Below are 27220 nucleotides of genomic sequence, written 5' to 3'. Positions count from 1 at the left end.
CAAACATGTTGAACAAACAAATACATCCACCTCAAGCTCATCAGAAATCGCATCATTATTTAACCCCTAATGTTGTCAACCATCATATCATGTGAACTCTGTTTTATATCATTTCCTTTCCTCCCATAAAAATCTACTTGGCTTTTTTCTTATCACCACTCCCTTATGATTTCAAGTTTAGCATATGACGATGTTCTCTGTCTCCATCTGCTATGCCAGCCATCACACCACGGACATGCAGATGGGGCAATTCTGCAGGCTGAGAAGTCCAAGGAAAGGGTGCTGGGGATCCAGGCCATGGGGATGGATCTATTCCTGGCAGTCTTTGCACTGCATCCTGGACAAGGTGCAGACGGCGCACCCTTGCGTCTCGTACTCTTAAGGGAATCAATTTAAGGGGCCCACCCCTGTGATCTCACCCACTCTGTGTCCTTCCTGGGTACCCCATCATTAACCCGGGGTTCGAGCCACCACTGTATGAGCTGAGGAAGGGGGAGACCCACATTCAGCCTGTGAGTCTCCTCTCCATGTCCTCCTCTTGGAAGACACGCTGCACGCTGCAGAGACTTTCCGAAGGAAGCAATTATCTTGAGGCTTCAATGCTCACATTCGCCAACCAGGGGCTGCCAACACCTGTGGTATTCAGAAAACTACTTTACCAACTTAGCACTGAGTCAATATCTAATACCTGAATCGGGTTTTCTTGGAGATCACAAAAGTTCGAGCTATTTATATTATTGTTTAGTTCTATTTAGATAGTTTGAATCCTTTTAAAAAGGTACCTAGAATTATATTCCAAAACATACCTATTTTTTCAAGTTTCTTTCTACTTCAGCACAATCTGTTATATCTAAACCAACTGCTTCCAACCAGACTGACTGAGAAGACAAGCAGGATGGTCTCTTTCCTGTTTAGATAAACAATGTCTTAACATCACTGTGTCCTGAGCTTGGGCGCCATCAGTGTCTTGCAGCAATGTCTTAAAAAATAAAACTGCAAAAGAATACTGACACATCATCAATGTAATGATCATGTCCAATTAAAAAGGAACTTCAGCAAGACCACAGGGGCTGGCGTGGGAACTCAGCAGGGAAATCCCCTGCTTCACAGTGCCAGCATCCTACTTGAGTGCCGAGTCTAGTCCTGGCTGCTCCACTTCCAATCCAGCTCCCTGCTTATGGCCTGGGAAAACAGCAGAGGAAGGCCCACAGGCTTGGGCCCTCTGTGCAGCTCCCAACCAGTGGATGGAAGACATCTCTCCTCCTCTCTGTAAATGAGCCTTTCAAATAAAAAGTAAATCTTTTTTTTTTTAATAACCACCAAAAAGCCCTAAGTACAACTGAATTAAAACACAGCACAATACCCAATAATAATGAGTAAAGTTCTTGTCAAACCTTCCTAGGAGGCACAGTGACTAACGCTGCTGCACGTAGTGCAAGCATCCCAAACAGGGGCCCACTCTCTTTGTAACTTTGACTTTCAGATAAATTAATTAATTAAAAAAGAAAGACCTTCCCAAAGAAATTAATACAAAGGAGCTGAAATTGCCTTGTACTGAAACACAATCAGTACCAAGAAACCAAAACTTCGGCCCTAAATATATGCTGCGTGTAAATCACCATGCGGACTGCCTCCTTTAGGAGATACAAAAACGCTGGATACATCAATGTTAGCATGCTTAATTCCTCACTAGGCAGATAACATAAGTGTTCACTTAGAGACAAAAGTCAACGGCTGAGGTTTTTTTGGTTAGGGCACAACGCCGATGGAGCCACAGATTTAAACATATGCTCACTGGTAGGCTTTTGTTCCCCTACTGAACACCATACTCAAGAATGGCTGAACTCAAGCAGGGCCAGACACTATAATACGGACATAGCAGTAAAATACATCACTTCTGGAGAGCTACTTATAAAAGGGAACACGACTACTTACTTCTCTGATAGAAATGTATAAAAAATGCATGCACACATTTTTTTTTCTAAACTGATTTTTGATGGATTAAAACCAAAGGGTGCCTGTTGTAATTAATGTAACTCAGAATCAGTTTCTACTTCACAGAGAGGTGAGAAGGATATGGTGCAGTACATGGGATTGGATCTACTCCAGCAGATGGGAACATGCTCACAAGCCATCTGGAAGGGTACCAATCAAATGCAGTAGCGGTCCAGTTAAATGGTAAAAGAATCAGAGGAGAAGCAGGTCATGGTGGCAGTCAAGAGGCTGGCATCATACAGCTAGGGGCAAGAAATGATCACAAAGATAGGGAATATTTAGACTGAAACCTTCACAGTACCAAAAGCACACTCTATTTGTTGTCCACCTGGAACAAGCAGCGCTTTTCCCTTATTGGGCAGCCACCATAGTCTCCTTTGGTTTCAAAGGATCATCATCGAAGGTGGCTGAAACTGACACTGCTGGGAGCTGGCTTCCTTTCAGCATCGGTCTAGTCAGCAATTCTGAAGTCCCTGTCTCATCCCCGTCCAACAGCTACAGAATACAGCGTAAGTCTGCTTCGAAGTCAAACAGCCAGAACCAGGGTCTTACGGATGACTGCTGTGAATTTAAGAGGACTGGAAAACTCAGAGGGAGGTATTCTTTCTGCAGATCTGTTAGGATCCAGTCTCTCTCCAAGGCAGAGTCATATCCAACCAAGTTTCATACAATAGTTCTCAAACTTCTCAGTACAGAGAACTCACCTGCTGAGTTTGTCAAATATTCAGATTTCAGAGACCTACCGTATCCCACATTTAGGGAATCTAAGGTGACTGCTGGCAAGCTGCACTTCTAATGAGTGTTACCAGTAAACCCGATGTGCACTGACCATAATTTACTATTATGAGGAATAACAAGTCAGTGATTTAAGGATTAATTCACATTAGAGAAAAGATATGATTTACCAGAAAGTCGTAATTTAGTTACTACAAAGATACAGGCAATAATATGACTCTTCCTGATATTTGATAGCAAAAATATTTTTTCTTATTAACAGGATGCTCATGTAAAATTATATTTATATGCAAATATTTGAACCTAATTCCTAGGACAATAAATCAAAGCAAGGCATAACTGACAATTAGCAGTTTATGGTAGGCTATTATATAGTTACAACTGTACTTTTGTAACACTACATAAAAAAGAGATGAGTCCAAAGATAAACAAGCATGTATCTGGTTGAGTTACCCCAGATACACACTCTGTTTTTAGCTTTCGTATAAATTTATTTTTTTAATAGCACCTGGAAATTTGGAGGAACTGAAGACATGAGGGCAGTATCTACTACAGTAAAAAGAACATGGTTTTGGTGTCAGACAACATTGGATTTAAATTCTGTAGATTCTGCCATTTAGATGTGTGATAACCAAGATTCGTAAATTTTTTTTTTTAATGTGAGAGGCAGAGACAGAGAAAGCTTCAACCTATTGGTTTATTCCCCAAAGGCCATGACAGCTATAGCTGGGCTAAACCAAAGCTAACAGCCCAGAACTCCACCTGACACTGTCTTAGGAGTGGCAGAGATCCAAGTATTTGAACCCTTACCAGTTGCCTCCCACCTCAGGTTCACATCAGCAAGAAACTGGATCGGAAGTGGAGCCGCACCTCAAAAGCAGCATTTCAATTTGGGGTGCTGGTCTCAAAGCAGTGCTATTTACATTTACATGAGTGTAAGTCCTTTGAGAAGAGTTTATCATTCCTTATCACAAATGTCCAACCACCTCAAATAGCGACATGAACCCAAGTGCACTGTACACTTGAAAATAAATGCTGGTTCAATAAATGAACAAAATACTAAAGAAATAAGGATGCTTAATATGAAGAAGGAAACCGTCAGAGTAACTCTCACATGTTGAAAGAGCCTTATCCAGAGGAAGACACTGTTGTTTAGAAAACTGACATAAGGTCAAATGGCAGCTATTACCAAAAGAAGAAGAAGAAGGGAAAAAAAATGTTGCTCATGCTGAAAACTATCTTCTAAGTCATCCCGCTAACAATAGAGCAGGGCCCTGCGAGGTGGCCTGGTGGCTCACGTCCTCGCCTTGCACGTGCTGGGGTCCTATACAAGTGCTGGTTCGTGTCCCAGATGTTGTACTTCCCATCCAGCTCTCTGCTTGTGGCCTGGGAAAGCAGTCGAGGATGGTCCAAAGCCTTGGGACCTTGTACCCACGTGGGGGACCCAGAAGGTCCTGGCTCCTGGCTTCAGATCTGCTCAGCTCTGGCTTGGGATGGCTTGTGGCCACTTGAGGAGTGAACCAGCAGATGAAAGATCTTTCTGTATCTCTTTCTCTCTGTAAATCTGCCTTTCCGATAAAAATAAAATAAATCTTAGGAAAAAAAAAACCAGTAGAGGAGACTAACTTAACTAGTTACAAAGGAATTTCTTAAGGTAGAAGGCTGCATCCATAAATTATCAGTTAACCTAAAATTTCTATGATTCAAACAAATAATATGATAAAATAATACCTGAAGACTAAACAAAAAGAAAATGGTCGTTTTTCAGAATCAAAGGGTTATTATATAAGTAGTTACATAGAGAACATGTTAAAAGAGAAAATTAAATTCTGAAAGAAATGGAGAGTAAGGAAAAAGAAAAAGGCCTGATGATTATTTTTTCAATCAACATTCATTAAGCAGACAGGGCTATAAGTTGGAAATGTAGGAAAATATTGATACCAGTGACATTAACAAGAAGATACAACAGAACAAGAAAGATGACCAGTTTACAAAGAATAAGAGTAGGTACCAATAATTCACCTATATATTTAATTATATTATACTTATGTGATGCATATAAATACATAATATAATAGGCATTTATATTAGCTATGTTATGTGTAATTCAAAAATTCTTAATGTAATTTAAAAATACAGCATATGTGTTTGACATGTTTAGATTGCTCAGGTTTCAAACTCTATGGGTGATCTAGACAAAGGGTAAAAGCAGCAGACAAGAGAAGGCAGAAGGGCAAAGCCTGGAGAGCCGACGCTGGAGCGCGTGGGCAAAGGCGAGCCGACGCTGGAGCGCGTGGGCAAAGGCGAGCCGACGCCGGAGCGCGTGGGCAAAGGTGAGCCGACGCCGGAGCGCGTGGGCAAAGGACACTGGCTCAATCCCAGTAACAGATCTGTTTTCTGCGTATATACTCAACAACGACTTAGCAGTGGAGAGAGCACCCTAAAACCAGAGCTCTGTAAGGCCATTCTGAAAAGTCATCTACTCATTCATCTGTCCTTGGACAACATCTTTCATCTTAAAACTCTCCACCAAAGCACACCTTCAACCCACCCCCGAAAAATTATGTGCCAAACACTGACAGTGTCTGTGGTGCTTCAGCAACACATGTACTAAAACTAGAATGAAACGGAGATCAGCATGGCCCCTATGTAAGCATGACACCAAATACTGAAAATATCTGTATTAAAATAATGCAAATCTGTATATAAAATCTTTTAATGTTAGATACAGAATACAAATGACAAAAATTTTTATAATAAATGCTACCAAATAATAATATATGAAATTATACGTATTCCCTATGTGGATAAATGTTTGTTAATATATTTAAAATATTAATATAGTTAATATATTAATTAACTAATACCTTGAAATTTTAATTAATGCTCTGAATCTAAATTAATCCTATTAATATTAATGTTATAACATATTAATAATATGTTAAATTATGCTTATTCTCTACATGGATACATGAAAAGACCCAATAATTTGCTTCTTGGTCTTTTAAAACTTTGTATTTCAAATAGGGTACAGATTTACATTAATCTACACACCTCTGATACATTCAAAATGTATGTTTTGATTACAATAAAGCAAGTATGGTGAAACTAAAATAATAAAAATGTTAGGGGAAAGCTAAGTTCTAAAAATTATATAGCATCTTTGTAATCCAATCACTGATGAGTCTAAAACCTAGAAAATGAATAAATAATTTGAAATCAGTGATCAGTGGGAGAAAAGAGAAGCAAAGGTCAGATGTTCTTTATCAAAAGTGAGTAATTACAACTACGATTTAGAAGAAATCCATAGACGCGGTATGACAGACGGAAGGTTTACTGCCATACAGGTGGCAGGGTCTAGTCTCATCAGGAAGACCTGCAGGCAAGAGCACTGAGCAACTCCTCTTGATTTGTACTGGCGGAAACTGTATCCCACCAATACCCTAAAACACCTAAATACACACGTGACTTAACAGGTACAAGGAGTGAACACAGCTGAGGCTGTCTACCCTTCAAGTAGTCCGCTAAAGAGCTGCCCTAGGCTAGCTCTGAGATCTTAGCAAAAATGGCGTTTCCTACGGTAGAAAAAAAAAATCCCTAAAAAAAAGGAGTGGTTTATGTGTCCAGAATGTATAAGCAATGCAATGTATGCTAAGCACACACCTTCCTCTTGGAAACTGAAAATTGCTGACATCTAGGCAGGATGTAACTGTGAACGACCCTCCACAAACACAGGACCGTTGTCTGATGACTCCACTGGGACCAACACTTCACTCACACCCCTGGAGGAATCAGGTGTGGACTCAGTTCCCAATTCCACTGGGAGAGGACTCTTAAACACTTCCACCCTGTTACCATTGCTAATTTTTCTTTACATCTTTTTGCTGTAATTAATCTTAATTATCAATATAATTATATGCTAAATCTAATGAGTCCTTTTAGCAAGTCTCCAAATTTATGCACTGTCTTGGGCATCACTAAGAAAGATAGGATTCTCAATTATATGCTTTTTAAAATCTTTATAAAGCAGAATTAGAGAAAGGCAGTGGGGTGGAGTGGGGTGGTACAAATAAGAAAGATCCTCTATTTGCTGGCTCACTCCCCTAACAGCTGCAAAAGCTGCCACTGGGTAGGCCAGAGCCAGCAGTCAGAGCTGCTTCTGGGTCTCCCACAGGGGTAGCAGGGGCGGGGCCCAAACACTCGAGCCATCTTCATTGCTTTTTCAGGCACATTAGCAGGGAGCCGGATCAGAAGTGAGGCTGCCACATCTCAAACCAACACCCAGATGGGATACCACCACCACAATCAGCATCATAATCAGCTATACCTCAATGCTGGCCTGCGATTATCCATTTTTAAATCTATCTATCTATTAAAGATATGTTTATCACATTTTTGGAGAGCAAATATTTAATGAAGACATTAGAAGAAAGAAAGTTTCACAAAGGCTGAAATAAGTGAACCAGCTCTTAAAATAAAACTAAGATAACAATGTGAAATTGTGTTTTTTAAAAAAACATTACACATATTAAATGTGTATAAAAATATACGAGGATTTATTAAAAATAAACCACATCTTAATCAATAAAGTATGACAACCAAAGCTATGTAGCTTACTTTTAGGTTAAATAAATAGATATGTATTATCTAAACTGAAGAAAACCAATTATCTTATTTTTGTCTGTTCATGGTTGTATCAGATACTGGGCACCATTTAAAGAAAGCCATATTAGAGAGTATTCATGGAAAAGCTGGCAAGGGGCTTTAAAACCACATTTAAGAGCATGACTCAACATTAGGAGATGACTTGATGTAACATGGTTCTGCTTTGTATATACAGCTCCTTGGTAAAACAATTATTTTAATGTTTTTCTTATAACCCTAATGGGAGTAAGTCAAAAAGATATTCACTTAATATAAATAAAATAGTATCTAGAAGCCAGATCTACTCTAAAATGTATTCATTGTCGTTTGAGGTACATATTCAAGTATGGGGGCACCCCTGCACTGTAGCGTGAAAAGTCTCAGCCTATAAGCCTATTGGAGCAAGTCTGTGTCCTGGATGCTCCACTCTGGGAGCTGGTCTGTGTTCTGGCTGCTCCACACAGACAGCCAGTTCACATCCTGGTTGCTCTGCTCTGGGAGCTAGTCTGTGTCCTGGATGCTCCACTCTGGCAGCCAGTCCACATCCTGGGTTCTCCGCTCTGGGAGCTAGTCTGTGTCCTGGCTGCTCCACTCTGACAGCCAGTCCACATCCTGGGTTCTCCGCTCTGGGAGCTGGTCCATATCCTGGATGCTCCACGCTGGCAGCCAGTCCACATCCTGGATGCTCCACTCTGGGAGCTGGTCTGTGTCCTGGATGCTCCATTTTGAATTCAACTGCCTGCTACTGACCTGAAGAAAGCAGTGCAATGCGGCCCTAGCATCTGGGCCCCTGCCACTCACACTGGAGATCTGGAAGAAGATCCTGACTCCTGGTTTTGGCCTGGTCCAGCCCCATCATTGAAGCCATCTGGGGTGTGAACCAGCAGATGAAAGCTTTGTATGTCTCTCTTTTTCTCTCTGCAACTCTGACTGTTAAATAAACAAGTCTTAAAACAAAAACCTACAAATCCACTGAAAGTAGATTTTTAGAAGGAAAATTTCACTTAAAGTAGATATTAAGAGACAGCTACATTAAGTAATGTTTCACCTACACAGGAGCTGGAGCAAAGGGACTGCTGGGAAGAGGCCAAGGAGAAGTTGCTGATCTCGACAGATCGAATGCAGCCAGACAAACCCATGGCTTCCCACACACAGCATCTTGTAGCCAGCTGAACAAGCACCTGAGTTGACGATTAAATATGAAAATGCAAATGACAAAATTAGGAGACGAGATGCAGAAAGGCAAAGATACCTGCTTCTCAGAAATAACCACCCGGAATGCCTTCTCCAAGAGCTAAGGTGTCTGCTCACCAGGGTGGAAGCCACATGGCTAACATATCCTGATTAAATTAAAAGATCCCTCTTAAATGAAACCAGGCCTGTGTTTTATCTGGCACGTAACTGCTGACATCTTGATGGCAATGAACTGACAGAGGCCTCAAAATCTGCTTAGGAAGACTCCCTTCCCTTGAACGGCTGGCAGGGCTGTCACTGTCACAACAGGGACAGTAAGAGCACATGGGAAACTTCTAAGGCTTTTCTCAAAGCCTAGTCTAAAGACGGCTGTGTAGTGCACCCAAGATGCAATGAGACAGGCGATGCCCAAGATAGCACTCATAATAGGAGAGGAGCACTGAGAGGATGCAGTGCTCTTGAAATAACAGCGAAGCCTCAGCCCAGGGCGAAGGGTGGCCAATGAAAGTAAGATGAGCTAAGCTCCAAGCAGAGAATCTGGGACAACTTTGTGAAAAACGCTCAGCAGATCGTCTGAGCTAACATACTTTCAACTTTGTAAAGTGCACAGAAGAAAACAACAGAAATCTTCTATAGGGGCTGAAAAGATAAAATGAAAAGCCAGTTCCCTTAATTTTAACAGAGAACTCTTCCTTTGTGGCAACGCACGGTAGGTTTGATACATTATCTAGATAACTGGAAAATCAGCTGGCTCATTTCTCTTGAACAGCATTTTGGCAAAATGTATTTGACTTTGAACTGTGAGAAAATAACACTAAATGTATACTAAGCTTCATAAAGAATATGCAATAAATAAGAGAATGTTTGAGATTCTAGCTAGAGCTAAAAACTCTATAATATCAGAAACCCTAATCCATAGGATGGAGAAATAGAAAGAAAGAAAACCAAAATCTCATGCCCAATCATATCTGGGTGAAGAGTAATGCTTGGTTTATTCCACTTTAGCCTTTCAAACATCCACTGATTTTCTGTCTTCAGCAACATCTCTGAGCGGATGAAAACAACTAGGGCAGGCATTTTCTGTGCTGGTCAGGTGCTCCCCAGGACGCCTGCACCCCATATCGGAATGCGGGTGCAAGCCCTGTGCCTGCTGCAGTTCCGCCCACCAGGGGAGACGGCCGTGACAGCCCACACAGCTGTGTCCCTGACACCCGCTTGACACACAAAGGTGAAGCTCCAAGTCTTGCCTTTGACTCGGCCCAACTCTAACTTGGGGAGCATCTGAGCAGTAAATGGGTAAATGGAAGATCAATCAATCTTTCTTTCTCTCTTTCTTTCTTTCTTTCTTTCTTTCTTTCTTTCTTTCTTTCTTTCTTTCTTTCTCTCTCTGCCTTTCAAATATATGAAAATAAGAATAAATAAAAACAACCAAAATAAATTTTTGATTGAAGAGAAAAAGAGGAAATTAGTTATATGCAAAGGAAGGGAACTTAAAAGGTAGAATTTAAAGAGAAGTTTGCAGTGATCAGCTTTCAACAGAGTTGAAATAAGAGGCATTAACTACAGAAAAGTAAGTTGGTAAGCATAAGAAGCATAAGAACAGCATGCTATTCAAATTATCTCCACTTTAAAAAAAATGAGGTCTTCTCCTAAGCCACTGCAGCCCACTGGCTGTTCTGAAGAGCGGCGAAAGGACCTAAGGACTCTGAAATCTACGAGTTAAAATCAGAGGAGAGGAGGATAAGGGGTCTCAGTTGAAACTGCCTAATATTTTCACCTATGAGCTTAAAATGTCAAAAACCATCAAATTCCTTCTATTAATAAATCTTAGTCACAAATATGGCTGCATCAATGTTCCTTCTAACTTACATGTTACAAGATCCTTCTGTTGATGCCATACATCAATGCCAAATCATAAAAACCTGTAAGTCAGATATATTTCAAAGATGCACATAAGCTTGGCTCTCATACAACTAGATTCATGTTCTTGTTTTACTGTTTATCGGATAAATGCCAAAAAAGGGCGTTTTGATTTAAATCAGCTTTCAAAAAATAAGCTTACAATTTATTTATGACAAACTGAACAAATGCTTCTGATGTTTAAAGATTATATTTAATATTAATTGTTGATTCTATGCTTATAACATAAACTATCCAGCATTACCACTAAAATAAACATTTGGAGTTTTTTTTAAAGATTTATGTATTTATTTGATATGCAATGTGACACAGAGAGAGAATCTTACATTCATTGATTTGCCCCCACTCAATGTCTGCAGATGCTGGGCCTGGGCCAGGCTGGGGCTAGAAATACAGTGCTCCATCCAGGTCTCCCACATGGTGGCAGGGAGCCAAGCGCTGGGGCAGCCTCTGCTGCCAAGTGGCTTTTAGTTTTTTCAGCAATAATGCTGCTCAGGGGCATGGAGTAGCCAGCACTCTGCGATAGGCTGCAGGCATCAGAAGCAACAATGTAAAGCCAATCCAAGAAGTCTGAGCTTCAAACACCTTTCCTCAAATAGGAAAATAATGTAAATATAAGCATATAAATTAACTATATGAAGGTAAGAACTAATAAAAAGATTACATCTGCTTTGTTTAGAGTAAGATATTCAGTCAATAAATTATGAGAATCATAGCAGTGGGACCAATATCTAGGTTCTTTCCCCATACCAGAAATTTTCCTGAGACCTGGCTAAAACAAGCTGACTTCAACAATTTCTCTTAAGAACCAATTAACAAGGCATTAACAAGGCATATCTTATTAACTATTGCCTTATACTCGAGCTGCCTATATACTGCCTATAGTATCTTACATAACTAAAAATCTGCTTTTAACAAACAACAAAAATCCCTCACTATTGTGAAGCTAGGATTTGAGGCACAACAGATTAGGCCACAGATTATAACGCAGCATCCTGTGTAAGAGCACTGGTTCAAGTTCCTTGCTGTGTTGCTTCCTATCAGGTACCCTGCTAACATGCCTGGGGAAACACTGGATGATGAGCCCCTGAGCTTGCTTGGCTTCCTGTCAGCCCGGGGAGGCCTGAAAGGAGTTCCTGCTTACAGTCAGGCATAGCCCTGGCCATTTCCCCATTTGGGAAGTGAACCAGTGAATGAAAGGTCCCTTTTGCTATCTTTGTCCCTGATGTGGCACCTCTCAAATTAATAAAAACAAAATCTATTTTTAGTATCTTATTATCCAGGGACAGCATGGTGGTATTTGCAGGCTAATTTGCCTCTGGTGCAAACATCCCATATGGGGCCAGTTTGCATCCTGGCTGCTCCACTTCTGATCTAGCCTCCTGCTGATGGCCTGGGAAGGCAAAGAAATAAGGCCCAGGTCTTGGGCTCTTGTGTTCACTTGGGAGGGCCAGAAGAAGCTACTGACTCCCAGCTTCAGACCAGCCCAGCCCAGCTCTGGCCATAGCAGTCATCTGGGGAGTGAACCAGGAGACGGAAGATCTCTTTTTCCATCTCTTCTTCTGTAATATAATTCTGATTTTCAAGTAAAATAATTTCTATAAAAAATTTCATTATCTTACACATTTAGTATAATTCTCTGATGCAAAAATAGCAACCTAGTAATTTGAGTGAATGGATTTGAATGATTCCATTAATTAAATTTAATATTACTAGCTTCAGCTGCTCACAAGTTAAAGCCTAGTTATTAAAAAAAAGTCTTCATGTAGTGATATTCACCTATACTTAGAAAACAAAAATTATGAAAAGTAACTCCAAGAGGTGGTACAGGATGATGCCTGAATTTTTGAATGTGTTGCCTGCATAGTCCCTCATGTTAATTTTAACTACATTAATGTCCTTGGTCTACTCTCAAGGCTTCTATTTTATACCTGATGTAATGATTTTACACAAATCAGAGTTAATCTACATAAAGATCTTCACCTTCAAATATTTCATTCCACAATTATTTATATTTCTTCCAACAACATTTTTCTCTGAACTTGAACATCTCTCTCCACTTTAGTAAATCCTCAAGAACTAGTACATGCACACAATACAACTGATATCTAGATTAATGCAATTTTTTAAATTCATCAACACCTCTAACCATTCATCACTCCAAATTGTTCCAAGGCCTTTCTGTAGTTTTCCCTTCAAATTCTAAAACTGGGGAATCTTCACCAGAAGGGCTTTCCCACAAATCAATAGTCTATTCTTGGATTTAGAGAGTCAGAATTACAAAACCACAATTCATGCCCTGCATATAAATTAATCAGAAAACAGTCACTGTTCTAACTTTTGAAAAAATATTTTAAAAATCTAGTTAATTCGGAGTTTAATAATTTGAATATTACAATAATCCAACTTGTCTACACTTTAAATGAGTGTCAAAAATTAAGCAGTAATAACATCATCATGGCAATTTTTCAAAGAACTCAGTAGTCTATTTCTACTGCTAATTTTATAGCATTGGTAAAAACTAAACTGTACACTGAAAGGATTTGATTTAAAAGCCAATAAATCATACTGATCTCTGACTTCCTGAGAATCATTTTAAAGTGTGTACAGAAACAAATATTAAACACTACAGCTAGAAACAGTAAAACTGTTTCCTTAACAATTCTTAAGAAAAATCTAACCTGTGATGAATTCAAAAACTACTGAAAATTCATTACAAAGAAAACTCAGAACATTAGTGAATGTTACATAAATATAGTGTGATTTCAACATTCTTTTAATCACTAAGGTTACAGACTTTTTTTTTTTTTTAAGACTTATTCATTTGAAGGACAGAGTTAGGGAAAGGCAGGAGAGAAAGATTAAATCTAGTGGCCCAACCCCTAATGGCTGTAAGAATCAGAGCTGAGCTATTCTGAAGCCAGGATCCTGACACTGGTTCTGCACCCCCCACACAGGTGACAGGGACCCAAGCACTGTGCTCGCTTCGCCAGCTCATGTACTAAACAGAGACCCAAGCACTTAGGCCATCTTCTGCTGCTTTTCCAGGCCATTAACAGGGAGCTGGATCAAAAGTGGGGCAACTAAGACATGAACTGGCATCCTGATGGTATGCCAGCATCCCACATAGCAGCTTTACCCATTACACTAGATCCTATGGTTTCTTAAAATACACAGCAATCATTATTCAGTTTATAATCCCTTAATATAATCAGCAGGTGATTCTGATGTTTTCATGACTAGAGGAAAATCACAACACTGTATAGATGAGAAACTGTCTGAAGAACTGTTAAAGACTGTTAATACATCCCATTAAAACTGTCTCTTAGCACAAAATCTCACCTTGAACATACAGCTACTCTAAAAGTAATGGTGTTGGCACTGCAGTGCAGTAAATCACACTGCCACCTGGGAGGCTGACTTCCCATATGGATGCTGAACCAGCTGTTTGATGTCTGTGGCTCCACTTCCTATCCAGCAGCCCGCTAATGGCACATCCCTCTCCATAATTAGGGCATTCAAATAAATAAATAAATCCTTAAAATATAAAAGAAATTCGTCCTGGGGTCCCAGCACGATAGCATAGCAGCTAGAGTCCTCACTTTCACAGAACAGGATCCCATATGCACACTGGTATGTGTCCTCACAGCCCCATTTCCCATCCAGCTCCCTGCCTGTGGCCTGGGAAAGCAGTCAAAGACAGCCCAAAGCCTAGGGACCCTGCACCCACGTGGGAGACCTGGAAGAGGCTCCTGGCTTCAGATCAGCTTAGCTCCTGGCTTCACTTTGGCCCAACCCTGACTATGGCAGGCATTTGGGGAATAAATCAGTAAGAGGATCTAGGTCAGTGTCTGTCCGGCTTTGTCTCTGCTTTTCAAATAAATGCTATTAGGAACATATGCGCCCACACTACTCTGTGCAAGGTACAATCTCTAAGGCACTGTTCATGTACTGCAACACTGCATTTCATTCAAAGATACTGACAAGTGAATACAGAAATACACAAAACACACAAAATTTAAAGAAGAATGAAAATTTTATCATTTGCAGCAACATGGACAGTACTACACTGAAAGGCATTATATTAAATAAAGGATATCAGACACAGAACGGTAAGTACTCATGTTCTCTCTTACATGTGAAAGCTACAAACGGGAGCCCAAAGGTGGAAGTCTGGAACTCACTCTCACCAAGCCCGAGTTTGATACCCACCTCGGGTCTAGATCCCAACTTCAGGCCGACAGCCCAGGTTACTGAGGTCCTGCCACTCCTGTGGGAAAGCTAGACTGAGTTCTTGGCTCACAGCGCTGGCCTTGACCCAGGCGGCCATCCTGGGCAGCTGGGCAGTAAACAAGCTGAAAACACTCCCCTCTCTTTATCAAACAAATGCTGTTTTTTTTGAGGTTGAATATTTCTTAGTTGAAAATAGAGAATTGATCCACAGGGTTGGGAAGACAGAGGCCTAAGGGTTCAAGAGTACATGAGGAACAAGTTTCAGGGTTTTGTACTAGCATAACCAAGTCTGCTGAAATTTACTTGTGTATCTCAAACAGCCAGTAGGGATGGACACACCATTATCCTGACCTGACCAGCAGACATTACACACATGCACTGAAAGAATAAACTGTACCTCATACACATGTGTAATTATTTGGTCAATGAAAATACATATTTTTAAAAATAAAGCTACAATTTGAGGTTTAAAAAACAGGGTATATAAGTTGGCACTTCGTTTTCATTGCAATTAAAATAGTACAAAATCCTTGAATTCGTGTAGCGTATTTGAACACTGTAATCGGCATCAATCTTACTGATCTTTACGTCAGTAGAAAACAGAACAAAACTGGGTTCAAATTTTTAAAAGTCAAAGATAGTGACTATATATTATATATTAATTGATATACATCATTTCACCTTAGTAAAATATCATATCTGGGGACTGTAGAAATTTAGCCAATATTTTCCATTCAATGAATTCTACCAGTATATATTATTTATCATCTAAAATGTAGTAAGTTTATCACACTCTAGTAAGTTTATTTGTTCCCCCTTTTTTGTGGTAAATGTGCCAACATCCTATTTGCCTTTTAATGTTAAATATTTACCAGAGAGGGGCTACCAGCATGGTGGCACAGCACGGAGAGCTGCCATCTGCCGGGCCAGCATCCCATGCAGGCTCTGGTTTGTGCCCCAGCGGTTCCCAAATAACAGCCTGCGAAAAGAGCAAAAGATGGCCCGAGAACTTGTGCCCCTCATTCCACATGGAAGAACCCAGGGAAGCTCCCGGCTCCTGTCCTTGGCCCTGAGCCATAAACCAGCAGATGCAAAGTCGATCTTTCTCCTCTCTTCTCTATAACGCTGACTATCAAATAAACAAATAAATCTTTTTTAAAAAGTATCAGAAAAAAAACACCACGAATTCATGGTGCTTTTATCACTGTGATTTTCTTCATTTTCATGGGAAGCTATATATAAAAACAATAAAGGTTACCACTAAAAAGTTAGAGATATGAATATGAAGAAAGGTATGACCTTCCGAGGAGGACTGAAGGTAAACTGCCTGTAGGAAATGGGATCAGTGCAGCAGGTGCCTTTCCCCAGGGCGGGTCAGCCTCCTGCTGTGTAATGATGTGGATCTTCCAGAGGCGTCAATCAATCCTACACTAAAGAATGATACACTGGCTGAGATTCAGCAAACAATGTGGCAAAATTTAACGCTAATGTAAAGATACCCATTGACACCCAACACTACAAGTAGAAAGTCATCAAGTTTCTCTAAAAAATCCCTCTGAAATAACAAACACAGAAATTAGAGAGCTAAACAAAGTGTCTTCTAAAAGGACTGAGACACCAGAGGTGAGAGGCCTGCAGTATTACTTTAAGGTATGCTGCCGGGAGTCGGGGAACATTTCTAGAAGCGCTCAGCATTTGGAGTGCGTGCAGCAGCACAGCACACTGCCTGCACCCGGTATCACTGATCACTCTGAACTTCAGATTCAGCTTCCTCCTAATGTGCCTGGGAGGCGGCCGACGGTGGCCCAAAGGCCTGGGTTTCAGACACCCACTGCACAGACCCACACGGAGATCCTGCCCTGGCTTCTCGCTGGCCTACTCCTGCCTATACAAGCATCTGGCAACTTTAGACACTTCTTTCTCTTTATTCAAATAAATAAATCTTCAGAAATACTCAACATCCTTTCTAATAAAATCTTTTCCTAATTATAAAAGAAACACTCCCTTTAAGAACTTTAAACAAAGGACGGTAAAAAATCTGATGATATATTACTTTTTGTGTTTTGAAAAACAGCTGTTTTATTATATTTTCAAGTTACAAATACCTTAAATTATAGAACAAAACTAACACTGAATGAAATTTCATTTAACAGTAATGTTGCAAATAAAAATCTTTTTTTAACCATTGCTTTCCCTAACACCTACACATTTGGTAATAGAAGGTGTCACTTTTTATTGATTCTTTAAAATCCTAAGTCAAATTTTCTTCAGAGAACAAACACATAGAGCAACATATAGGTTGAGACCTACATGTGAACTATGGCACTGACGGTTCAACACACACCCTAGGCACAGCAGCAACCTCCCCAAACACAGTGATACTCCACTAACAACATTCTAGCAGTAGATTCTTCACATCGGAATTGTATTTTTAGCTGCTTAGTACAAGTCCAATAATTAATAATATCCAATACAGGGAAGGACAGAGAGAAGTCCTTGACAGCAATGACTTCATTTTAGACTCATACAATTCATGTTATCTTTCAGCAAATCAATTAATTATTGTTTCTTCCAGGTATCATGCATATGTAAGATGTGACAAAATATCTTAAATTTCATTCTGATAACTGAAGAAGATTACAACAAAATAACTGTTAAGGCGTGCATAGGTAAGCCTCTCCCACCTCTCCCACCGTAATGAGAAAGCAAGACGGCCAAGCACATTCAGCACAGCCAAGTAGGCAGACAGGTTCATCTCACAATAACCTCTAACTGGCTCGGCTCAACATCTGCTGGCCAGATCTTACTCTGCAGCGATTTTCTCAAAATGATTCATACAAATTTACCTTCTAGAAAGTGAAGCTTCGCTGTGTTTCAAAATATTTCAGTTTAACCTCCATCTGTCAAACATAGAAAACTTCAGAAAATAAAACTTTTCGTGTATTTCAAAACATCTGAGTTAAACCTCAATCTGTTAAATATAGAAAACTTTATCTTAGAATACTCTAAAAAATCAAGAGCTTCATTTGGGTTAACTTTCTATTAGTCATCTTTAAGTTGTGATCATAACGTGTGTGTGTGTGTGTGTATATATATATATATACACCCACACATATATACATGTATATATGTACATATATGATATGTACATATGTGTAATTATACATGTATTTGTGTATATATGTGTGTGTATGTTTATATATATATATATATAAAACTCACAAAGGCAACAACACAGCAGCTCCCATCTTGTCAACAACATTTTGTCTGTGCCGGAATCACGGTGAGCACTCAGACCACAAGGTCTGATTGGGCCTCCAGTCCATTTAAACAAGGAGCTATGAGGTCAATGACAAAAACTAGTTTTTGAAACATTCACTGCCTCACCTAAGCTAAAGTGCTTTTGAGGGCCAAGTTTTCAATTCAGGTATCATACACTAAAAGATTATTAATCCTTTCAATACTGCACAACTTCAGAAAAACTACATAAATAATAGAATCCTTAGATGACAGAACATACCAGTGGAGTGTGGGACCATTTACAAACAACTTAGATACTTAGCAAAGAAAAGAAATATTTTGCAAGTTTTATAATTGGATATGAACATGTATTATAATGTCAAAAGAAGTGGTTTCCCTTACATTTACACTTGAAACATTACAGTAAATGAAGACCTGTAACTGATGACTTTCATTCCACTGTAAAGCTTTTCTTTTATATTCTTTCCCTTCATAAATTTTTTTTTCAAACAGAAATTCATAGAGATTTGAAGCTTTTTCAGGAAATTTTGACAAACAGTGAATAAAAATATATTAAGCAGATGTCAAGCCCCAGAACTTCAGCTTGATTACAGCTCAAACTTATAAGTTTGTTTCTCAGATTGCTGTTGCAATAAAAATATGTTATAAGATCAGAAAAAGTACCACAAGGAAATAAACCAAGCAAATGAGTTAAGACAAAGAAAAAATAATAAAACTTACAGAAATGCTATAGGCAAAATGTACAAAAAGAAGGTGCAAAGTTTTAAAGGGTTTTTAAAAAGCAAATAGTCAAGTGCCCTGGGGAACATTATACACTTAGGTTCCAGGACATCGGGGTGTGCTGGAAGCTGTAACACTGAGTGGCTGAGTGACCCTGGATCAATCACTTGTCTTTTCTCATCTCCCAACTAAGAACAGTAACAGCACCATTTCAAAGGGCTGAAGGGAAGAGTGAATGTTGTCACACAGGTAAAATTTAACATGGAGCCCGTGTGTAAGGTGTTACAGTTATCCGGAGCAAAAGGCAGAAGAAACACATAAGTGCAGCCTTATCATTTTTGTATAGAATTTCTACATTTATCTGCTGATTTTTAAGATACTCTAAGGCCAAATATGATTCCCAAGTAATACATACAATATTGAAGCTTTTATTTAGATCTTAAAGTTAGCAGGTCTCTGTTTCCTTGAACAGATCAATTGAAAAGAAACACCTCAACTAATCTGGTACAGGAAAACAAGGAACAAGAATCAATATAAAACAAAGCTAAGCAAGTCTAAGACAATTAGATTTTAATTCACAAACAAGTCAAGTCTTGTTCTAAACAAGTGTTTGAGCAGAAGGCAAAGCCTGAAGTTGGTATATAGAATACTGGTTTACTCTTCACTGACATTGTTCTTACACGTCCAGGGCTTCAGAACAACAGCATTTCCACACAAGGGTCCCTGGAATCCAGTCACCAATGTGCAAACACAGCTGGCTTCTAATTTGAAGTCATAGGCACATTTTATTAAATGCACTTCATACAACAAAGAAATCAAAAACGCTGAGAAGAAAAATAGTAGTTCAATATAAATTTTAAAATATCTTCAGACAGGAAACATAGGATAAAAATAAAAAAGATATACATGTTTTACTGTTTATACTTGCTGCACAACTAATTCCCCAACTGACTTCTGCCTCACCCAAACCTTTGACAAAGCATTACACAATCCCATACAGCACACTAAAAGATAACTTACTCTCTGCACCTGAAAACCTGTCATTACAAATGAAAATACTGACAGTTCTTACCTGTACCTGATAACTAGGCATATTATTAATCTCAGGAGCACTAAGAATATAGCTTTGTCTAATATAAATATCTAAATAATATTCACACAAAAGTATTTTTCTCTTAAAATAAGTTTTTGATATACTTTTCCCAAGGTTGACAACTTAAGCAACATTGATCCAGATATTATGCTAAGAAAACATTACGCACAAATCACGTAATATAGTTTATATTTCCTTGTTGTAAAAAATATAATATCTGCAAATTCTTATTACACAAAGGACTAGGTGACACAACAGGAAGATAATGCAGACCTAACACAAGAAGGTTAATATTTTACTTTCTGCTTTGTTTGCTCTAAAGGACATCCCAGGAAGCCTTAATAATGACAACTGACTGCTGGGTTATTATCCAAACTCTGTAACAGAAACACTTCCGGGTTTTCCTAGACAAAAACTTAGCTTCACTTCAGCAAAACAAAACAGAACAAAACAAACAGAACCAAAAACCCCACCACTTTAGGTATATTCATTAAAATGAACCATATGAAAACATTTCCAAAGCCATTAAAATATTTAACAGCCTACTGCTAGATTATTTTGTTGGAGCAGATAAATTATTTCCCATTATGGTTGCTTTATGCAGTAGCTTCCTTCATTAGCTAAGACAATTCAGGAGTAACATACCAAAAGGATACAGATCAAGAAACATGGAGAGAGAGAAAATTGCAGTTTGTTAGAAACATGGGGATAGGGAGAGAAGCAAATACTATTTTACCTAGAAGAAACAAAAGTACTGCTTCTCTTTGTAGCATGAAATTTTTGCTGCAAAGACTATAAAAATATGAGCTAAAAGCTCCTGTGGTAAATAACAAAATACAACACTTTAGTGAACGTTCTTGAAAAGACCACTTAAGGATTATCGACTAATGTGCTTAACAGTACACTTGGGCACAAAGATTATACTTCTCCACATATATAATGTGCAGCATTTTTTTTTCTATTAGGAGCAATACACCTAAGTAGTAACTTCCACAAACACGGAGAAATGGAGGCACCAAATGCGAGTACACAGAGGACAAGGACGCAGCAGACAGGGACACCGGGGGCTGGCTTGCATCCTGTTATAAGAACTGAGACACGTTTTTCAACCTCAGTGCTTAATTTTTCTTAATACTGTACATTTACACTCACACACTATAATCCTCATTAGATTGTCGTCTATACAGTCTTTTTTTTTCAGTTTTTTTTTTTCATGAAAGGGGACAAAAAGAAACCTTAGTTCCATCCTTCATTTCATAGTCAACTATTCAAGTAAATATTTCTCAGGTGGCAAATTTCCAGAGGAATCAAGAACACAACCCAAGACCATGGTCACGCTACACACTGCACTGGATTTACTGATTGGTTCTCTTCAAATGGAGCAGGAGTTAGCCCGTTTCCTGGGCTTGGGGTCTTGCACTTCCCGGTCTTTGACACAGAGACAAGGCGTGCACATTGTCTCGGACAGTCTTCGGAGGCCAAGGCGGAAAACGCTGTTAGAGAGGCTATAGATCACACAGTTACAAAAGCTGTTACTTATAGCAAGCCAGGTTGTCAGGAAGGACAATGTTGGGTTGTCTAAGACTCGGGAGCTTTCTAGAAGAAAGTAAATGATATAGGGGAGCCACAGCATGTAAAACACACTGGTTATCCTAAATAAAACCATGGCATAACGACGGTCAGGGCTGTGTCCGGTTTCTCTGGAAGCATCGACCTCGTGGCTAGGGAATCGAGCTCTTCGGTCGTTTATCTCTTTGGTGTGCTGCCGGCAAATTCTGAATATGTGGAAGTAGGTGAAGCAGACAACACAGGCAGCAGGAGCGTAGAGTAAACAAACAATAAAGCCAGTAAAATAGGCACTAGTAAGCCAAGATGTGGCACACCACTCAAAAATGTCACCATGGAAACCAGGTTTCCCCCAGCCAAAAAAGGAAGGTAAGAAAATTAGGCAGGAGTAGATCCAGATCAAAACGATGCAAACTCTCAGGCGACAAGGGGTGACCAGTTGATTGTAGGAAAGAGGCTTGGTTATTGCAAGATAGCGATCCACACTGATGCAAGCAAGACATGCCATAGAAACACTTTTCAAGACTGAAATGATATATCCAAAAACCTGGCAAGTCAGTGACTCGTGGACACCTGTGGAGTAGTGCAGAAGGGAGAGAGTAGGAACCAAGCAGCTCACTCCAACGAAAAGATCAGCATAGGCCATTGTCTGTATGAAATAGCTGGTAGTATAATGATGTAAGAGTGGAGCACAATGAAAGACAAAGATGACTGTTAGATTTCCAGCAATGATCAGAAATGTCAGCAAGACAATAACAATGGTCTCAAAGATGCAGACATCCACCGCGCCGTAGTAACCAAATCCAAGTGGGCACGAGTGATGCTTGGACACGTTCACGAGGCCAGTGCTCAGGTTCAGGGTCCTCCATTCCATCCACTTGGACTCATTCATGGCTTGAAATCACAAGAACCTGCAGCCTGGGCTAGGACAAGCAAGTGCCCTGCCTAGCATCTGTCACGCTCTGCACCCGAGCTGTGTCAGAACCCGTCGGCAGACAGCCTCAGAGCTTCTGTGAAGGCTGAGTGTCCCAGAGAGCGTGCAAGTCTCGTCCTCAGACTCAGTTCAGCAGTGACACACCTCAGCTCTGAGGGGAGAGGAGGGATGTTAGCTAGAAAGGAGGTGAAAAGAGGTCACCGATTAGCTTCCTCCAGGGCTCTCAGACAACTCTGTGCAGATACAAGGACTTCTAGAGAAAACGCACTTCCTACTACCCCAATCTGCAAAAGAAGACAAGCAGACACGTCAACAATCGCCAAAGCTTCTGGGGGTTGTTTATTCTCCTGAAAGGGGTGCCTTCTTAGATCAACTCGATGGAATGAGAAAAGAAAGTGTTAAAATGTCTTCCTGCTTCACTTACGATGGCAAATGCACTCATATTTTAGAATTTAAATAATGGAGAGCTCAGATTTGATTGGAAGCAATAAAAGTTCATTGTGGCAAAAATGATCTTTGGGTTCAGTGTAGGGTTTGATGTTTGTCGATCATCCTTAGAGTCCATTTTCTCTGTTTCTATGAAAAATTATTAGCTAATTTCAAAGATTCACCTTTCTATCAGCACAAAGCAGCAGAACAGGTTTCACAAACCCTGAATTACCTCATAACTTCCATGAGAAAAAAAAAGCGATATTCTCAATGGGGCAGAAAATATACGATGATTAACAGATTGACACATGACAACTTATAAACTTCCACAGTTTTAATTCTTCATGCTTTTTATGCATTTAGATAAATACAGTTTTAGTCCAGGATAGTTACTGATGCTCGTATCACAAATAGAACTTATACATCTTCCCTTTCAAAATGAAAATAGTTTTTACCACTAATTTCAGCACATAAATTTATAACTAAGAATAACTTTCACTAATTGATATGCCACCTTCCTTGGGGTGAGGCATGATAATACAATACATAGTTCAGTTGTTTTTCACCTTTGCAAGCATACCTGCATCTCACATAAATGTAAACATTTCTGAAATTTAGATAGTCATATAAACTTTCCTGTACTGTGAGACTATTTTATCTGTCATTACTTATGACATATATTCCTACAAAGCTTCATGTTCTATTTTGCTGTACCTTTTCATGCTGCATTAGGTGATTACCATTAAATGATTTCTTCAGCTCAATCTTCTCAAAGTGGAAAATTACCTTATTTACTGTATTTGCAGTTACAAAGCAGCCATATGCTAAGAAAGCGTCTCTCCTATTTCTGTATTCTATTTTGAGCAAATGCTCAATTGATACAGGGGCCATAAGGTAGGAGGCTGTCATACAGTCTTGTATTAAAATACCTCTGATGGATCAAGATGAGTTTATGCCCTAAAGTTTGAAATCCTGAAAGGCTGACAGGATAAAATCCATCCAAAAGGCTTCCAAGGTCATGCTGATCCCAGGCTAATACTTGCCAAAGTCTTTTGGAAAGTACAGGCATTTCAGAGAGTAGCTTGTCAATCTTTGTTGTCGTACCTTTTGAAGAAACAGCATGCACTAGAAATAAAAAGCATTGTCTTCAGGAACAACGCAGCAGCTTCACAGCAAGCATTCCTCTCAAAGTTCTTTCCTGGTGCACCACCAAGTCATTCAGGGAAGTCTTCCTTTTAAAATAGCCACAGGACATTCCTCCTGCAGATCCTAATATCACTCATCATGAAACAGTTCTCCGGATACAGGAATAAGGTAACGCTTCTCACCTACACACCCTCATCAGCTGCTAGGCTGGACTGCTGGATGAGAAGGCGATTCACTGGGACGCAGCTCCCAGGATGCTGTCATCTGTTCTTGACAATCTCTCAGTTGCACTGCCTCCACCTGAGCCCCAGCCCTGCTCCTCCTCCTCATCCCAAGCTGATGCAGAACTCAGCACGAGAAAGGTGACTCGGTCCCACTGCCCCAATCAACAGCACAGCCAATGGCTACTGCAGCTGAATCTGTCACTAGGTAACAGTTGCCAGGCACATGCAGGCTTGCAGACTTACTCTGTGAGCTCCGATCAAGACTGACAAAGACGACAATGGAACTGACCAATCCTTGGGATCTATTAACGGCATCTACAAACTTCCAGACGTTCTCCCCTCCCTTCATTTGTAAGGATCATTTCCTACGGACGGACAGACAAAATCCTGGCATGCACCTTTAAACCCTGTAAGAAACCACCCTCAGGTACTGTGACACTAAAAGTCAGCAGTAACCCAATGCTCACTGGCAGGAAAAAACTTATTAATTATTAAAATCAGCCCAGTCTACAGAAACTCAAGTGATAGGACTATTATTCTTGCTCTCTAACATGTAGTTATATTTTGATTGAAACAAAATAAAATTCATTTTACTAACCTTCCGATTCCTGCCACACCTTTACAAAAAATGCTGAACTCTGGAATCAACACCCCTGTACTCAGACCTACCTAGAGGAATATTTAAGCTTTAACAGGATCTGAGAAGAGCAAAGGTAGAGAATCAACACACAGTGGTTTAGTCCACTTTTTGTCTAATACAAGAAAAAAAGGTCAAAGAAACTAGTGCTGGGGCAGCTGAGCTGCGCACATCCAAGTTGGAAAAAGCTCAAACAATCCAGCTTACAGGAGAACACTATTCAGTATTTTGTACATATTTCTGACAGAAAAACTGCTTTTCTTAAAAGTAGCTTAAGGACTAATTTAAAATTAATTCTGACTTACATCAGGAAAAATTAAGAGGAAACCTGAAGGTGACTACCATTTAACATTCTATCTGCCGTGCACTGTGAGTTGAGTGTTCATGCATGTGTCTCTATGAAAAGTTCCCTTCAGATGAAGTAGGTGACCCTCCTTATGTTTTTCAAAATGAAGTGGGTGCGAGAGACGGTAAATGCCTACCATGACCAAGTATGAAATTACACATTAACACAGGTCAGAATCACCCTTCCTAACATTGAACTGAGAAGCCCCACCCGCCACTTGCACCTGCTGGTCTCCAGTGAGGAAGAGTCTCAGAATTATGTAAGATCAGACAAAAACGATTTCTAAAAAGCAGAAAGCGCAATGCTTACTCTATTTTGAACTTCTGTCCAGGAAAAATAGGTTATTGCTAAAATATTTGGAGGCTCAAAATAAAGTGTAGACCAGCAAATACACTTCTCATTATCAGAAATACCTTATAATACAAGTTAGGGTAACAAATACCTTATAATACAAGTTAGGGTAACAAATGTTAAAGAGAATGCCAAGTGGTAGTAAAAGAAATAGTTGTAATTAATGCAAAATAACCTAGAAGTCACATCTTGCCAGAAGCATTTCAACTATTTACGAAGTGTGAGAGAGCAAAAGAGAAAGAGATCTTCCCACCCATCCCAAGTGGCCAACCAACCAGGTCTGAGTCTGTCCAAAGCCAGGAGTCCACAACTCCATGCCAGACTCCCACGTGGTGCCAGTCACTACGGCACTCGCCCAACTGCTGCTGCCTTTCCAGGCTGGCCAGGAGGAAGCCGGATCAGCACTTGGCCAACCACTGCTGCCTTCCCAGGCTGGCCAGGAGGAAGCCGGATCAGCTCTCAGCCAACCGCTGCTGCCTTCCCAGGCACTCCAGTAGGAGTAGCTGGGATTCAAACTGCTGCCCAGGTATGGGATGTCGGCATCAGAAGTGTAACCCACTGCACCACGATACTGGTCTCACATTTTGACTTTTAGAGATTCCTAAAAGCATTTAAATCAAGTAAGATTGCATCTAACATTTTACACTTCATAAATATACATAAATGAAAATAAGTTCAACACATTCCATTTAAAGAAGCAGTAAATAATACACTTTACCACAAAACCATCAAACAACTAAGCATTGTTACTAAAGCACCCTCAGCTGCTGTAAGGTAAACAAATCATTTTAAAAGCATAGTCTTTACAAATTTTGTGGTTCTTATTCTTTTAATTATTTGAAAGACAGAAAAAAAGACAGAGCGAGAGAGAGATCTTCCTGTCTTCTGGTTTGGTTCCTTCTCCGGTACCAGCAGCAGCCAGATTGAGGCCAGCAAGAGAGCAGGAGCAGGAACTCCAGGTCTCCCCCAGGCTGCCAGGGACCCTGTCCTTAAGCCATCATCTGGTGCCAGGATGCATTAGCAGGAGGCCGGATTACAAACAACTGGGCTTGCATCTCAAGCATTGGCTTAACCTGTTGCACCTGCACCTTTATGTATTTTTAAAACAGCTCTGAAGCATAATATTTTTAAATTAGTGAACTGGCAAAACAAATCTCATTAAAATGAAAATCCAAATACTGGACTAGTTGACTATGCTTGTTTCCTAAAGTAATAACTAGTAAGGATATGAATCTAAAAATACTGTAATTAATCCACTACGCATGCTTTCAAAGGTATGCCAACAAGCCTTTCTTCTTTTCGGAAACTGACTATGCTAGTTTCTTACATTCTCCCATCCAAGTACTAACCAGGCCCGAGCCTGCTTAGCTTCCAGGATCAGACGAGGTCGGGCGCATTCAGGGTGGAATGGCCGTAGACAGTTTCTTATATTCTATCTTTTTTCCTGGGTTGCTTCTAACAGGAACTAATCCATAAAGTAAGTCTCTAACAACAAACAAGATATTAATATCGCATGTTTACTTGGCTCATTACATAAAGCAGGTTTTGCTTTTCTAATAAATACTCCCAATTCTCTTCATTTTAGGAGCCATCAGATATTTTGTTACTGCCATCCATTTTTAAATCATCATTGACTATCTCTCCTTTCAACTAATGAATCCTAATCAAGAAATATCTAGGAGTAATTATTTGGAATTCCTCACAATTACTTTAACAGCTAAAACTAGGTAACTTTATTAGGTAATAAATCAAAGCAATCTAATTTTTTAATTTATAACTTAGATGAGTTTAA

At 39.7% G+C, this 27220-nt stretch overlaps 2 protein-coding genes and 1 pseudogene across 5 annotated transcripts in view; 1 reads left to right on the top strand and 2 right to left on the bottom strand.

Moving 5' to 3' along the window:
• Positions 1-27220, bottom strand: part of RABGAP1L (RAB GTPase activating protein 1 like) — a 592969-nt gene that overhangs the window by 354004 nt on the left and 211745 nt on the right. The gene's annotated exons all lie outside the window — the stretch shown is intronic.
• On the top strand, positions 5321-5420 carry LOC121159348 (annotated as a pseudogene).
• GPR52 (G protein-coupled receptor 52) lies at positions 19225-26466 on the bottom strand. Its single transcript, XM_040984301.1, has one exon. The coding sequence runs from the start codon at positions 22251-22253 to the stop codon at positions 21168-21170; it is 1086 nt and encodes a 361-aa protein (XP_040840235.1). The 5' UTR covers positions 22254-26466; the 3' UTR covers positions 19225-21167.

Source organism: Ochotona curzoniae, unplaced genomic scaffold, assembly GCF_017591425.1.
Source record: "Ochotona curzoniae isolate NIBS_2020 unplaced genomic scaffold, NIBS_Ocur_1.0 contig_4105, whole genome shotgun sequence".
NCBI lineage: Eukaryota > Metazoa > Chordata > Mammalia > Lagomorpha > Ochotonidae > Ochotona > Ochotona curzoniae.
This window is presented reverse-complemented; position numbering and strand designations above follow the sequence as displayed.

Bases quoted from the DNA above. Each gene is read 5' to 3' on its own strand.
- GPR52 (XM_040984301.1), bottom strand. From the start codon at position 22,253: ATGAATGAGTCCAAGTGGATGGAATGGAGGACCCTGAACCTGAGCACT.